The sequence below is a fragment of the Rhinoraja longicauda genome, chromosome 5 (assembly GCF_053455715.1).
Source record: "Rhinoraja longicauda isolate Sanriku21f chromosome 5, sRhiLon1.1, whole genome shotgun sequence".
Taxonomy (NCBI): Eukaryota; Metazoa; Chordata; class Chondrichthyes; order Rajiformes; family Arhynchobatidae; genus Rhinoraja; species Rhinoraja longicauda.
In genome coordinates, this window is record NC_135957.1 from 37405419 (window position 1) to 37419740 (window position 14322).

The window sequence follows — 14322 nt, forward strand, 5'->3', positions numbered from 1 at the left end:
TTTCTTTCAGTTCCTCTGTCTCCCTTGATCCTCTGTCCACTAGTACATCTGGGAGATTATTTGAGTCTTCCTTAGTGAAGACAGATCCGAAGTACCTGTTCAACACTTCCGCCATTTCCTTGTTACCCATAATAATTTCACCCGTTTCTGCCTTCAAAGGACCCACATTTGTCTTTACTAATCTTTTTCTCTTAACATACCTAAAGAAGCTTTTACTGTTCCTCTTTATATTCTTGGCCAGCTTCGCTTCGTACCTCTTCTTTTCAGCCCGTATTGCCCTTTTTGCTATCTTCTGTTGTCCAATCCTCTGGCTTCCCGCTACGCTTTGCTATCTTATACATCTTTTCTTTTAGTTTTATTCCATCTCTAACTTCCCTTGTCAGCCACGGTTGCCTCTTACTCCCCTTAGAATCTTTCTTCGTCTTTGGAATGAAATGATCCTGCATCTTCTGGATTATGCCCAGAAATTCCTGCCATTGCTGTTCCACCATCATTCCTGCTAGGATCCTTTTCCATTTGACCTTGGCCAGCTCCTCTCTCATGCCTTCATAGACCCCTTTTTTCAACTGCAACACTGACATTCCTGGTTTAACCTCCCTCTCAAATTGCAGATTAAAACTAATCATATTATGGTCCAAGTGGTTCCTTTACCTTGAGTTCCCTTTTAAAATCTGATTCATTGGATAACACTAAATCCAGAATTGCCTTCCCTCTGTTAGGCTCCAGTACAAGCTGCTCTAAGAATCCATCTCGGAGGCACTCTACAAACTCCCTTTCTTGGGGTCCAGAACTAACCTGATTTTCCCAGTCTACCTGCATATTGAAATCCCCCATAACTACAGTGGCAATACTTTTGTTACATGCCAATTTTAACTCCTGCTGCAACTTACACCCTATATCCAGGCTACTGTTTTGGGCTCTGTCGATAACTCCCTTTAGTGGCTTCTTCCCTTTACAATTCCACAACTCTATCCACAGTGACTCTACATCACCAGTCTCAATGTCACCCCTTGCAAGGGACTGAATTCCATCCCTCATCAACAGAGCTACCCACCTCCTCTGCCCACCTGCCAGTCCTTTCTCTTGGACCGATTACCCTGCATAGTCCCAGTCCTGATCCTTCTGCAGCCACTTCTCTGCAATTCCCACAATGTCATAACCTACCAATATCTAACTGAGCCTCAAGCTCATCCATTTTACTTCTGATACTTTGCGCATTCATATATAGTACTTTTAATCCTTTGCTCATCTCAGCTTCCACATCGATTCCTATTACACTTGGCCATTCTCTCCTATTGCTTCATGAGCTTTCTGTCCCATTAATCCTGGGGTGTTTCTTAATTATTCCTCACCTCTCTTTCCCTTTAACTCCATCCTTGTCTATCCCATTTGAACCCCCCCCCCACTATTTAGTTCTATATACCTGTCAGTTTTAAACTGAGAACTGAAGAGCCAGTTCTCATCACTAATGCATGTCTTGATGAAGTAGCTAATATAACAGGTTTCTGGTATTCTGAGTAATGGCACCCTCATTAACCTATGAGTGAGCTCAATACCTTACTTTTTTTCCCCCTCTGGAACACCTGTATCTGTTGCTCTGTCAAAGTGAAGGACAGAATGTTGGAATGATGACAGTTAGTGTTTAATATTTATGGGCCTCACTGATTGCTTCGACACAATGTTTTTCTGGGTTTCAGCAAATGTCGTTGCTTGCTCTGGTTTATTTCCACCGTGACATCCTTTGCAGACAGGAATGAACAGGAGAGCTCATTGACCAAGAAAAGGAAAAAAAAAACATTTCATAGGAAATAATAAGTGCTCAATATGAAGTGGGAGAAAGGAAACAAAGACCCTTGATATTTTTGACTGGCCAGATAGATCTTGAAGTTTCTCATGTCAATTACTAAAGCATTACCAAAAACAAGATATTTTAGCCTTATTCTGTTTAATCGGTTAACATCAATTGTAGCAATATAGCTAATTTATACAGATTCTCAATTCAATTGTCAGAAATTGAATTAAAACATCATAATGGCGTAACAAACAACTCTGTAGAATTGAGAGAGCAAGGGAAATAACATTAAAGAAAATGTCATTATGATATCAGCTCAAAATCCAGAGCTGCTTTGGAAAGAAAATTGCCTCATGTGCATTATGAGCACGACTGAATTCATTACTAAAACCAAAGATTGGTGATTACCAATTTTTTAATCTATTCACAAATTTAAAGACTATGGGTCTGTGACAGCCTTTGTACTTCAAGGGTAGGCTTTCTTATTTTGTCAGTTGTAACACATTTTGTCTACAGCTAAAGCCTTCAAAAGGACATATTTCCACCTGCTTACAAATAAGCATCCATTAGGTACTGGTACCTAAGAAGTGCATGCTGACTGTGTCAATAACTACCATCCAGTAGCAATTACACTCCATTATGAAGTGCTTCATAAGGTTGGTTATTGTGCGAATCAACTGCCTCAGAAATGACCTGGATGTGCTTCAATTTGCCTGTAGCCACAATGTCAACAGCAGACGCTATCTCACTGGCTCTCCAATCTGGTCCAGACCATCTGAATAACAGGAACACATACAGTATGTCAGGCTATTTTCATTGAAAACAGCATTACCTTCAAACTCATTGTCAAGCTCCAAGTGCTGGGCCTCAGTTCTTTTATTTGCAATTGGACTTTCTCATCAGCAGACCTCAATTGCTGCACTCCTCACTGACCAGCAACATCCTTGACCATCTTAAGGCTTCATGCTTAGCCCTCCAATCTATTCAGTTTACAAAAGCCAATAACTGCAAGTCTAAGCACAGCTCCAATGTCACCTTCAAATTCGCAAATGTCACTGCTGCCTTTGGCCGAATCACAGGTGGCAATGAGTCAGTATACAGGAGAGAGATAGAACACCTGATTAAATGCTTCTGTATCAACCATCTCTCACTCAACATCAACAGCACTAATCGCTGACTTTAGAAAGGGGAAATTGGGAGACCACTGCCACTTTTCATTGGTGGCTTGGCAGTGGAGAAAATTTGTTTTAAATTTCTGGCGTTAACTTAAGGGAGGCCATGGTGGCGCAGCGGTAGAGTTGCTGCCTTACAGCGAATGCAGCGCCGGAGACCCAGGTTCGATCCCGACTACGGGTGCTGTCTGTACGGAGTTTGTACGTTCTCCCTGAGACCTGCGTGGGTTTTCTCCTAAATCTTCGGGTTCCTCCCACACTCCAAAGACATACAGGTTTGTAGGTTAATTGGCATGGTGAATGTAAAAATTGTCCCTAGTGGGTGTAGGATAATGTTAATGTGCGGGGATCGCTGGTTGGCGCGGACCCAGATTCCTCCGCGGAAAAAGAGCCTGTTTCCGCGCTGCATTTCTAAACTAAACTAAAAAACATCTGGGATGATTTGTTCCGGGCCTATCACATAGATATAACTGTGCGGAAAGTGCGTCAACACCTCAATTTTCTTTGAAGTTTAAAGATATGTGGCATGTCACCAAATATCAAACTTCTAGAGATGCACTGTAACAAGTATCCTGACTGGGTGCATCATGGCATGGTAGGGCAATTCCAACGCACAGGAAAGCAGGAGGCTGCAGGGAATGGTAGACACAGCCCAGTCCATCACAGTTATAGCCCTTCCCATCATGAAAAGCATCAGCATGAGGTGCTGCCTCAAAGAGGCAGCATCTATCTTCCCGGATCCTCAGTAACCAGGCCATGCCCTCTTGCTGCTACGGTTGGATAGGAAGTAGGCAGGAAGCCTTCCACACCAGCAGGTTCAGGAATAGCAACTTTCCCACAACTATCAGGTTCTTAAACCAAACTGCGCAACCAAAATCCTATCTCCACAGAACACGGGCCACTTTTTGCGCTACATGGATTTGCTTCCTGTTTCTGTACTAATGCTTTGTTCTGACAGTCTTTTTTTCTTTCACTGTCTTGTATAATTTTGTATAATGTATTACTTTGTGTGATGTCTGAGTGAATGTGATGCTGCTGCAAGATTTTCATTGTACCTGTACCTCACTGTACTTGTGCATATGACAATAAACTAGACTTGTTTGTCTTGTGACCACTGTGAAGTTTTCTTACTTTAGTGAACAATGTAGATGGACATTCATTTACCTTAAAATCTATGCATAGATTTGTTTGCTGAAAAATAAATGCTGGTTTTAAAATTGTTCTATAAATCAGTAAAAACTGTTTGGCCAGCAATGTTTACTGTTCATAGTCTGAAGAATAACACATCAGTCTGAAGAAGGGTCTCGACCCGAAACGTCACCCATTCCTTCTCTCCTGAGATGCTGCCTGACCTGCTGCGTTACTCCAGCATTTTGTGAAATAAATACCTTCGATTTGTACCAGCATCTGCAGTTATTTTCTTATTACTTTTCTGTTCATAGTGTTCCTTCTGTCTGCTAAGAAATTTTTTTTCTCTCTTTCTCCAGAGATGTTAGGAGAGGAATCCATATGAGCAGCACTTTTTTTGTAGACAAGGATACACATATTGTCCCTTGCTAATTGTCTATGGCAAATCAGCATCCCATTTAAGGGCCTGATTTAAGTAATAAATTTTACTTTTTAAACATTGATAATCTTTTTGTAATATTAATCATTATAAAAATTTGAAAAACTAGTTAACCTTTCTGCCTTATCATCACAAAAATATTGCCTATATCACGAAATATTGAACATTCTTTGTTCCTGCCTAGGAACCAACGTTCTTTCCTGAAGGTTCGAAGGGTCTTGACCTGAAACATCACCCATTCCTTCTCTCTAGAGATGCTGCCTGTCCCGCTGAGTTACTCCAGCATTTTGTGTCTATCTTCTCTCCTTCATCTCATTTTTCAAAACAAATATGACTGATGAGATACCACTTCCCATTCTTGCCTTGAAATGAAAAAGATAATCTTTATTGCTAATTTCGACCCTCTCTCCTTCCCTTCCTTTCACCTTACAAGCTCAGTTTCTGTGTTTAAGTCTTCAAATATAATAAGCTACTGACTTTCACAGCTACCTTAACTACATGCCATCCTATATTCCAGTAAGGACTTCACTGTACTTTCCCAGTTTCTATCTCCATTGTAACCAACGGGCCAATTTCAAGCTAGTGGTTTGAGCGTGTCTTTTTTTCCTCAACCAAGGATTCCCCATACCGTTTCACATCCATGATCTTAAATCGATTTCTCATATTCCTTCTCCCATATTTTAACCTCTCTCTCTCTCTCTCTGAACCACCCATTTTCCCTCCACATTTCTGGTACCAATCTACTAAATGCATTGGCATCCTGTGCCCTCTTCTTTCAACATTCTGAAGACACTTTGCTTTGTAACACACAACTTCACTCTTCAATCACTCTCAATATCCTGGATTGATCAGGTGTTGTGTGAGAAGCAATGATGTGTGAGAAGCAAATTCACATTTCAACTACTCAAAACTAATTTATTTTTTATTATTCGAACTCCTCCAGTCAAGTTTTGTTTTGCGATGCCCTGTGTATATTTTGCTGATCCCAATCCCACCTATCTTTTCCTTGATACCATATTTAACTTTGGTATCGTCCAATCCTTCACAAACCTCCCCTTTCTGAACCCTCGTCTACCCCTTTCCAATGCGTCTTAAAACTTGTTTTATCTTTGTTTTTTTTAGATCATACACTTTTTCAGTCTCTACTGGCTGAGCAATTTTCAGAAATTTTGTTTATTTGATTTTACTTATTTAAAAAAGTTAGATCTCCTGAAAGGTCAGTGTTTCTCATATAAAATCAGATTGTAGCACAGCCACATATTTAAAAATTGCTCATTAATTGGCTTATTGCCATTCTCAGTAATAGGTGCTGCATAATAGTTGTTAAATCCAGCAGGAATAAATCCACTCCAATTTATATTCGATTAAACTGGTTTATCTGTGGATTAGTGTAATTTAAAGTAGGTCCTATGAATATTAAAGAAATAAATTTTCATTGATTCTAATTTGCTCAACTTAAAAACAAGTTATATAGAATATGGACATTTTCACATTACCTTTCCACAGAAGTAGAGCAGCTATCTTACCAAGTGTACAGTGACCCGGACAAAATTTAAATTGATTCTGTTGCAATTTAATTTGCTTGTGGAATATTGATTACTATTCTATAAAACGATGGCTCAGGTTAAACTAAATATTACTCTTTATCAACATAATACCACAAGGGGAATGGTTTTATCATGAAGATAAAGGATACACAGCATGCTCACAGAAGTGAACCTTCCAAACAAAGAAAGATAACCTGACTAGATTTGTTTTCTTGTTATTCTGGTACAAACAGTATGTTCTGGGGGTTAACAATACCACCTAATGAAATACAACAACATGCACACAAAATTTGCATTTAGTTTAGATACTTCCTCTCCAACCTATTCTAACTGACGACCTAATTCAATGGTATTAAGAGATTGAGACAATTACAGCTTTTATACAAAACAATGTTGTATGATTCATAGTATAAGAGTGCACATTCTGTAGATAAATTTCAACACAAACCAAGTACAGTAAAAACAAAGTGATTTAAATACCAATAAAAATTGTACTTAATTGTCATTTATTAAAAATCTGCATAAGTTAGCAAGAAAAAAAAGATTCCCAATAGCTGACCTAAGTAAATGACTTTCTTAAAGTATCAAATTGTTGAGATTTAACTAAGCACTTAAGTGTTCCAAAATGCTTCAAAACCCTTGCAACCATATTTACAATGCAAAAATTGAAGCAAAGTTTCAATGATTCATTTTGTTTCTGTGTTGATTCCGTATTTTTCCTTAAGAATTTTGAGTTGCTCTTCCTTTTTCTTTGTATCCATCTTCTGGAATGCCTATTTACATGGTAAAATGAAGATAATTAAAAGCTGCAAAATAACCAGACTTCTAAACTGTAGATGTACAAATATGTATTCATGTCAATAAGACAATTGAGTCAGTTACCATAGCAAACCATCATGGGTTGTTAACTATTAAAGCACACACAAATACCGAGTAGTTTTTAATATAAATGTTAAATAATGCCTTCAGTACAATCTAGATTTCCACCACGAAACAAAATCCATGTACTACTTCAAGCTACGCACTAGCGTAAAATGCTTATTTCCAATTTTAGCAACCCACCATCTCCTTCAAGGTTTTCTCTCACTCTATAAATTTCAATCATCTCTTTTTTTAGAGATACAGCACCGAAACAGGCCCTTCGGCCCAGCGAGTCTGCACCGACCAGCAATCCCCACATATTAACACTATCCTACACTTACTGGGGGCAATGTCCATTTTTACAGACCAATTAACCTACAAACCTGTACATCTTTGGAGTGTGGGAGGAAACCGAATATCTCGGAGAAAACCCACATGGTTACGGGGAGAGTGTACAAGCTCCGTATAGACAACACTCATAACCAGAATCAAACCCAGGTCTCTGGCGCTGAAAACGCTGTAAGGCAGCAACTCTACCACCGCACTGCCGTACCGTCCTTACACCCATTTGTGAAGTGCTAGATGTTACAGTACAAATTACCAATATAATGTCAAATTGTTTAAAAGCCCATTAATGAAATAATTACCCTGTTGGCGTTGTAGTATAACACTACAAGGTATCTGTTGCAAACATTAAATCCCGACAAGTGATCACAAGCATTCTTGGCATCAAAAATGTCTTCATATACCACATAAGCAGTTCCTCTCGTCTCGGGTGTATTTCCACTGCAATGCAGGACACAATTACTTATGTCATTTGAACATTATTAAAATTAGTATCTGTTATAAGTTTCATAAACTGAAATCATACCTTCCTTGCTCTGGTGGTCCTATAAATAACTACTTGCAATGTCCTCAATGAAGGTTAGCTCCTCTGTGACTTTCACACCAGCACAATGCAACGTGGAAACCAAGGACAAGCTGGATATTAGTTGCTCACACATCAAACCTTCTCCAGCACTCAAGAGCACCAAGTTCAAGGGCAGAGCACGAGTATCTTGAGCCGAGCGGCTGAATGCATTTCAAATTCAGCCCCTCCGCCTCTTACTGCCACAGCTGGTATGCGGAATCTGACACCCCATACTGAGTTAGTTGCCCGCTGTGGTGGCGATGTCCCCAGGGCAACTGAATGCGTAGAGCCAAAAAATCTCTGCTATTAAGTAATATGAGGTACTGATCCTACAGTTTGCATATGGCCTCACTCTGGCAATGGAGGTGGCCCACGACAGAAAAGTCAATTAAAATGGTTTGCAAATGAGGGATCCAGCAGGCCTTGGCAGATTGAGTGCAAGTGTTTGGCGAAATGACCACCTAGTCTATGCTTGGTCTCGCCAATGTAAAGGAGATAATATGGGAAGTACCGAATGCAGTGGATGGTTAGAGGTGCCTGTGAACCTCTGCCCCATCTGGAAGAACTGATGAGGTTCCTGGATGGATCTGAAGGAGGTATAGGAACAGTTGTTGTCTCTATGACAGCTCTCTCGCCTTTCGTAATCTCTGTCTCCATCACAAAGGACAGACTACTGACCAACATATTCTACAAACTCAAACCAGTTAATTTGCTCTTCCCCTACCCTCTTTTCCCCTTCTTCTCTTCCCTATGACCTGCCTGGATGTGCACTAATTTCTTCCCTTCCATGTGTATTCTGGTTTGACAATTGGTGTCTCTTCTATCCTTATCCCACTTTGTCTTTTCATCTTTGTCCAGCTGTCTGTCAATTAAAAACATCCCTCACCAGTATTCACCTACCACTTGCCAGATTTTATCCCCCCCCCCACCACCACCCTTTTTCCAGCACTCTCTCCCCACTACAATCAGTCGGAAGAAGGGCCGTGACCCACTGCATTACTCCTGCAGTCTTTTTTTGTAAATCAGCATCTCCAGTTCCTTGTGCCGACAAGAAGCAAGAGCTGCTCAGTTCAAACAAGGGTCAACCTCCAGCATCTGACTGTTATTTTGATCTTCACTTACACTCTGATTTGTCTGATTGGTCCATATTTCCCAAAGATATCATACATTTCTTCAGCTGTTATTTTGTATGGCAAGTTTCTTATGTACAAGATGCGGTTTACTTCAGGTGGCAAACGAATCTGAAAGAGGAAGAAAAGGTTATTGTTAACTAAACCTCAATTCATATTTACCGTCTGCTGAAGGGAAGGGGTGGGAAGGAAGCAATATTGGTGGGGGGGGGGGGGGTGATTTTGGAGAAAAAGCAGCAGCAGAGGGAACGGGGAGGAGACTGTGGGGAAGGGACGGGAAGGAAGCAGTTGGAAGGAAATGAGGAGGCGGTTGTGGGGATGTTGGGAGAAGACTGTCGAAGACTTTGGGATGGGTCTGGGGGGGAGGAAGCAGGGAGAAGGTTGTGGGGAAGGTAGAGGAGTAGGCTGAGGGGAGGGGGCAGGGGAGAGGAGACTGAGGGGGCTTTTGGGAGGAGATTGTAGAAGGCAGTAGGGAGGGGACGAAGCAGGGAGAGGGGAGGGGAGAGGAGGATGCTGAGGGGATAGGGATGAGGCTGTGGGGATGCGGCTGAGGCTGAGGGGATGAGGCTGAGGGGATGAGGCTGAGGGGATGAGGCTGAGGGGATGAGGCTGAGGGGATGAGGCTGAGGGGATGAGGCTGAGGGGATGAGGCTGAGGGGATGAGGCTGAGGGGGGAGGAAGCCAGGTGAAGGCTGAGGTGAATGGGGGCTTGTAGAAGGCAGTGGGGAGGGGGTAGAGGAGGGGGAGGGGGAGGGGGTAGAGGAGGGGGAGGGAGGGGGACGGGAGGCGAACTGCTTGGATTGATTCCCAGCGGAACAGTCGCCTCCTCTCCGACCGTGGCCCTGTTCGGCGATCAGCGCGGCGGGTTGCCGTTATTGGCGCTGCGGCCGCTGCTGCGGGACTCACGTTGGCCCGTTTGGCCGCTTGCATCGCCATCTTGCCCACGATCACCGGATGGAACCCCGGCTCTCCCCGCACTCCAACCGGAAGCTCTCAACAACCGCTACGTCATTACGTCATCCCCCTCCCTCCCTGTTGATTGACAGATCCGACAAACCCCAGGCTCACTGAGTGGCAGAAACTTTCTCAAAGTCTTGAACTTGATGTTCAGTGCAGAAACTCAACCTGCGGGTACAACGCGTAGTTAGGTAGGCATGACTATAAAGGGTTTATTTTAAAAATCAAAACAAATATGCTACATTTTGAGGAATTTAAAGGTTGATAAAAACACTTCTAGATTATGACTCTTCAATTTGCCATCCTCATGTCAAGTTTTTAGATTTAGATTTAGAGATTTCAGAGAAGGTGCTTTTTGTGAACAAAAACAAAGAAAGCTAAGTCACAAGGACAGCAGAACACCAACCCTTATTTCAAGGGGTTTGAAATATAAAAAGTAGAGAAGTCTAATTGCAAAGATACAAGGCACACATGGACCATATCTGGAGTAATTTAGTTTTCCCTTATTTAATGATAGTAGACATTAAACCGTAAACCAGGATCGGCAAAGTATTCTATGCTTGGCGAAACCTTACAGGAAGTCACTGAAGACAAATATCTCGGTGTCTTTATACAAAACAACAGTGTCTTTATACAAAACAACAAGGGCGACACGGTGGCGCATCGGTAGAGTTGCTGCCTTACAGCGAATGCAGGGCCGTCGACTTAGGTTCGATCCTGCCTACGGTGCTGTACTGTACGGAGTTTGTACGTTCTCCCCGTGACCTGCGTGGGTTTTCTCCGAGATCTTCGGTTTCCTCCCACACTCCAAAGACGTACAGGTTTGTAAGTTAATTAGCTGGGCAAATGTAAAAATTATCTCTAGTAGGATAGTGTTAGTGTGCGGGGATCGCTGGGCGGCGCGGACCCGGTGGGCCGAAGGGCCTGTTTCTGCGCTGTATCTCTAAATCTAAAAAGAAAATCTAAAATCTAAAAAACCTGAAGTGGGATAAGCAGTCACATTATGCTGCAAACAAAGTCACGAAGATGTTCAACTTTGTCCAGAGAAACTTCCACCATTGTTCCAAAACTGTTAAAAAAAAATTGTGCCAAACAATAGTCCAACCGCACGGAGTATGCGTCCGTTGCTTAGAACCCGGGTACCAAGAAAAAGATGTTCTTCAAAATGTTCAACAAAGAGCAGCCCGGTTTGTGTACGGCGACTTCAGACAACAATCCAGTGTAACCAAAATCCTCACCGACTAAAACTAGGACTTCCTTGAAACCAGACGCCAGATGCTCAGATTGATTACAAAATCATCAACAAGGACATCGACCTTGACGCTGACTTATACGTCGAAGAGAAAACAACAAGATCCACAACAGAAGAAGCCACAACAGGCAATTTGTAGTTCAACCACACACATCTACTCCCTACTTCGTCATTTTTTCCTGAAGCAATTTCCCCCTAGAATGCCCTCCCACAATCCTCTGTTGACATGCCCACCTCCACAACCTTCGACCTCCATCCAGGCCCACAGACGGCACAGACCCCGCTAGACCAGACCCACTCTCGTCAACTTCCAGTATAGTCCCTGGTGGACTCTTCGGAAATGATGACCATACGATAAAAGATACAAGACATTATATATTTTGGGGGGAAGAGAGAAAGGATTCAGCGAGTAGGATGATTCTGGATAGTCCAGAGAGCCTCTGCCCTCTCAAGAGGTTGAGTGTTTGGATGAATGGAAGGCAATCCCATTAAAACCGATTAGAAGACCATATTGGGAAGGAACTAAGGAAAACCGAAAATACTGACGGCATTCAACAGGTGAGGTAGTTGATGTGAAGAGAGAAAATTGAGTTAGTATTTCACATTGAAGACTCTTTGTATAACTGGTTAGTTTTATTTCATCGAAGACACGAGACTGCTGATACTGACATCTGTTGCAAAATTAAAGAATCGCTGAAGAAACGTGATGGTCAGGCAGCATCTATGGAGGGAAATGGATAGATGACGATTTGGACGGGGCCCTTCGGCTTGACTGAAATAATATACGGGAAGTTACCAATATAAAGAGACGGGGTAGGATAGTGCAAATGATAAGTAATCATCTGACTTATCTGCCAATCAACCCCTCCTCAGCTGTATCCATTTATCATTTGCTAACTCTTGCCAAACTCTCCTCATCTTTGTACTCGCTACTTTTTAGACTGGAGGAAGGATCTCAGTCTGAAACATCGACTACCCTATTTCCCTCCAATGATACTGCCTGATCTGTTGAGTTCCTCCAGCTGCTCTCCTTTTAAAAATATGTTTCATTCTACCTCTCACCCCATCACACACTTTCCCTTCTAGCTTGATGTATTAAATATCCATGTTAACAAATTCGGAACTAGGTAATCTCAATGCAAGGATCCTCCACCAACATTTAAAACATGCCCTTTGTTTCACAGGAGCATGTGATTTGTCGTTTTAATAATACTAATTAGTACAAACTTCAATATAGTATTTTCATTTAATGGGCTTAGCACTTGGTTCATGAGCAACTAACGGGTTTAAGTTGTCCATATGCAATCTTGGCAAAACCAGATTAGAAATATAAATCTTTCTCCAGTTCTGCTTATGCCACCAGCATAGATTCTCTAGACAGTTAAAAAAAATTAGGAAATATTCTTTCTATGAGAAATTTAACAGTAAAGCAATCACCCCTGTCATTTTGGTAGTTTGATTTAATGCCATTTTCTAAGTCTACATTATCCAAACATGGCAGGCATTGCTCAGTGGAGAGGGAAAGGGGTGGTGAAAGATATAACATGGACTGCTAAGCAAAAGAGATATACTCAGGGCAGTGGGATGAGAGCTCTGGAGAACTTGTGAGCTCTGAGTTGATGCTTGATATCTCTGGCCATGAAGCACTAGGGCATGGTGTGTGCTCCCTTTGCCACAATGTGCACAGCCTCATAGCTGCACCAGATTAAAACAGCACACGATGTGCTCCAGCTTACTGGAGAGATTTTACCATCCCTGCACCCCTGACCGTCTTTACCCCTTGTATGAATTTATCTATATGTTTGGGAAAGATTGTCATTTTAGAGTTTTTTGGATAGGCACATGGAATCGAGGGATATGGATCATGTGCAGGCAGAGGAGATCAGTTTAACGGCATCATGTTCGGCACAAACATTATGGGCTGAAAGGCCTGTTCCTGTGCTGCGTAGTTTTATGTTCTACTAGACGACCCGTTGGGCCCCGTTGTGACAGCGGGGGTGGGCGAGAGAGGAGAGGAAAGGGGAGAGGGAGCCACTCACCCCAGCCCCGGGTGGCCATCGCAGCGGCCAGTAGCAGGAGAGCGACCGCAAGGCACTGCCCCATGTTGATCCTGCCGGCGGCCATCTTCTTTCCCCTTCTCTCTGCCGGCGCGCTGCACCACGGGAGGAAGGTCAAGCGTGGGGCATGCCGGGACGGGCGCTGGTCCTCCCGGCACTGCTGTGCAGGCGTGCCACCGCCGGGCCGCGTGCTTCCCACGGGAGGAAGGTCAGGTGCGGGGCACACCAGGACGGGCACCGGTCCTCCTGGCGCTGCTACACAGGCGCGCCACCGCCGGGCCCGGAAACCCTCCCCTGTTGTGACGCCGTATTTAATCAAAATGGCAATCTCAAAATGGCGATCTCATATATGACCCGTTGGTTTCCCATTGTGACGCCGAACACAAAAGTATTACTGCGCAGGCGTGGCTGCCGGGCACGGCAAGTGAGAGCGATTTATTAAAGTTTAAAAAGTGAATAACTTTTAAAATATAACAACAATTTGAACGAAACTTGCTACTGCGCACCACAGGCCAATGGTGAGTAAGGTGCTCCTAAAATTGTTGCGCTATTGTGTACCGTTGTGGCTGTATTTCGGGAACACCATACATACAAGATGAGAGTTTTCATAATATTCGCAAGATCATCTCTGACCCCTCTCACCCTGGCCATAAACTCTTTGTAGCACTTCCCTCTGGAAGGCGACTCCGGACTTTCAAAGCAGCCACAGCCAGACATAAAAATAGCTTTTTTCCCACTAGTGATAGTTCTACTCAATAACCATAGTCTGTAGTCTCTTTTTTGCTCTGGTTTATTTACACCCACATGTTTAGACCGTAATGGTATATCCTTATTGTTTTGATGTGTTTTAATGTGATATAGATGTTCGTGATCTATAATATTTGTGATTGTGAACTAAGCCTATTTGTACCTGTGGTCTTCTGACTTGAGCAAAGTGGAAAAAGATGGAAATGAAATATTGCCATTGTTTAACTTGGGAACAATCCTGGGGTTTTTTTCACCAATAAAACATCATGTTCACAATGAAATGCAACAATGTTGAATATTAATTTTGCTCTAGGAGTATTGCTTGTGATT

At 42.6% G+C, this 14322-nt stretch overlaps 1 protein-coding gene across 1 annotated transcript; it reads right to left on the minus strand.

Annotated features, from left to right (window-relative positions):
• Positions 1-5437: 5437 nt before the first annotated feature.
• sf3b6 (splicing factor 3b, subunit 6) lies at positions 5438-10019 on the minus strand. The gene is made up of 4 exons (XM_078399288.1): positions 9886-10019; positions 8972-9090; positions 7587-7725; positions 5438-6851 (listed from the first exon to the last, which is right to left on the minus strand). The coding sequence occupies exons 1-4, from the start codon at positions 9913-9915 to the stop codon at positions 6765-6767; spliced, it is 375 nt and encodes a 124-aa protein (XP_078255414.1). The 5' UTR covers positions 9916-10019; the 3' UTR covers positions 5438-6764.
• Between the last annotated feature and the right edge of the window lie 4303 nt (positions 10020-14322).

What these genes read in the sequence shown, in the direction of transcription:
- sf3b6 (XM_078399288.1), bottom strand. Translation starts at nt 9,915, where the DNA reads ATGGCGATGCAAGCGGCCAAACGGGCCAAC. An exon ending in AAGCGGCCAAACGGGCCAAC is followed by an intron (nt 9,091 to 9,885) that starts GTGAGTCCCGCA and finishes TTCCTCTTTCAG; the next exon opens with ATTCGTTTGCCACCTGAAGT. An exon ending in TATACTACAACGCCAACAGG is followed by an intron (nt 6,852 to 7,586) that starts GTAATTATTTCA and finishes CCATGTAAATAG; the next exon opens with GCATTCCAGAAGATGGATAC.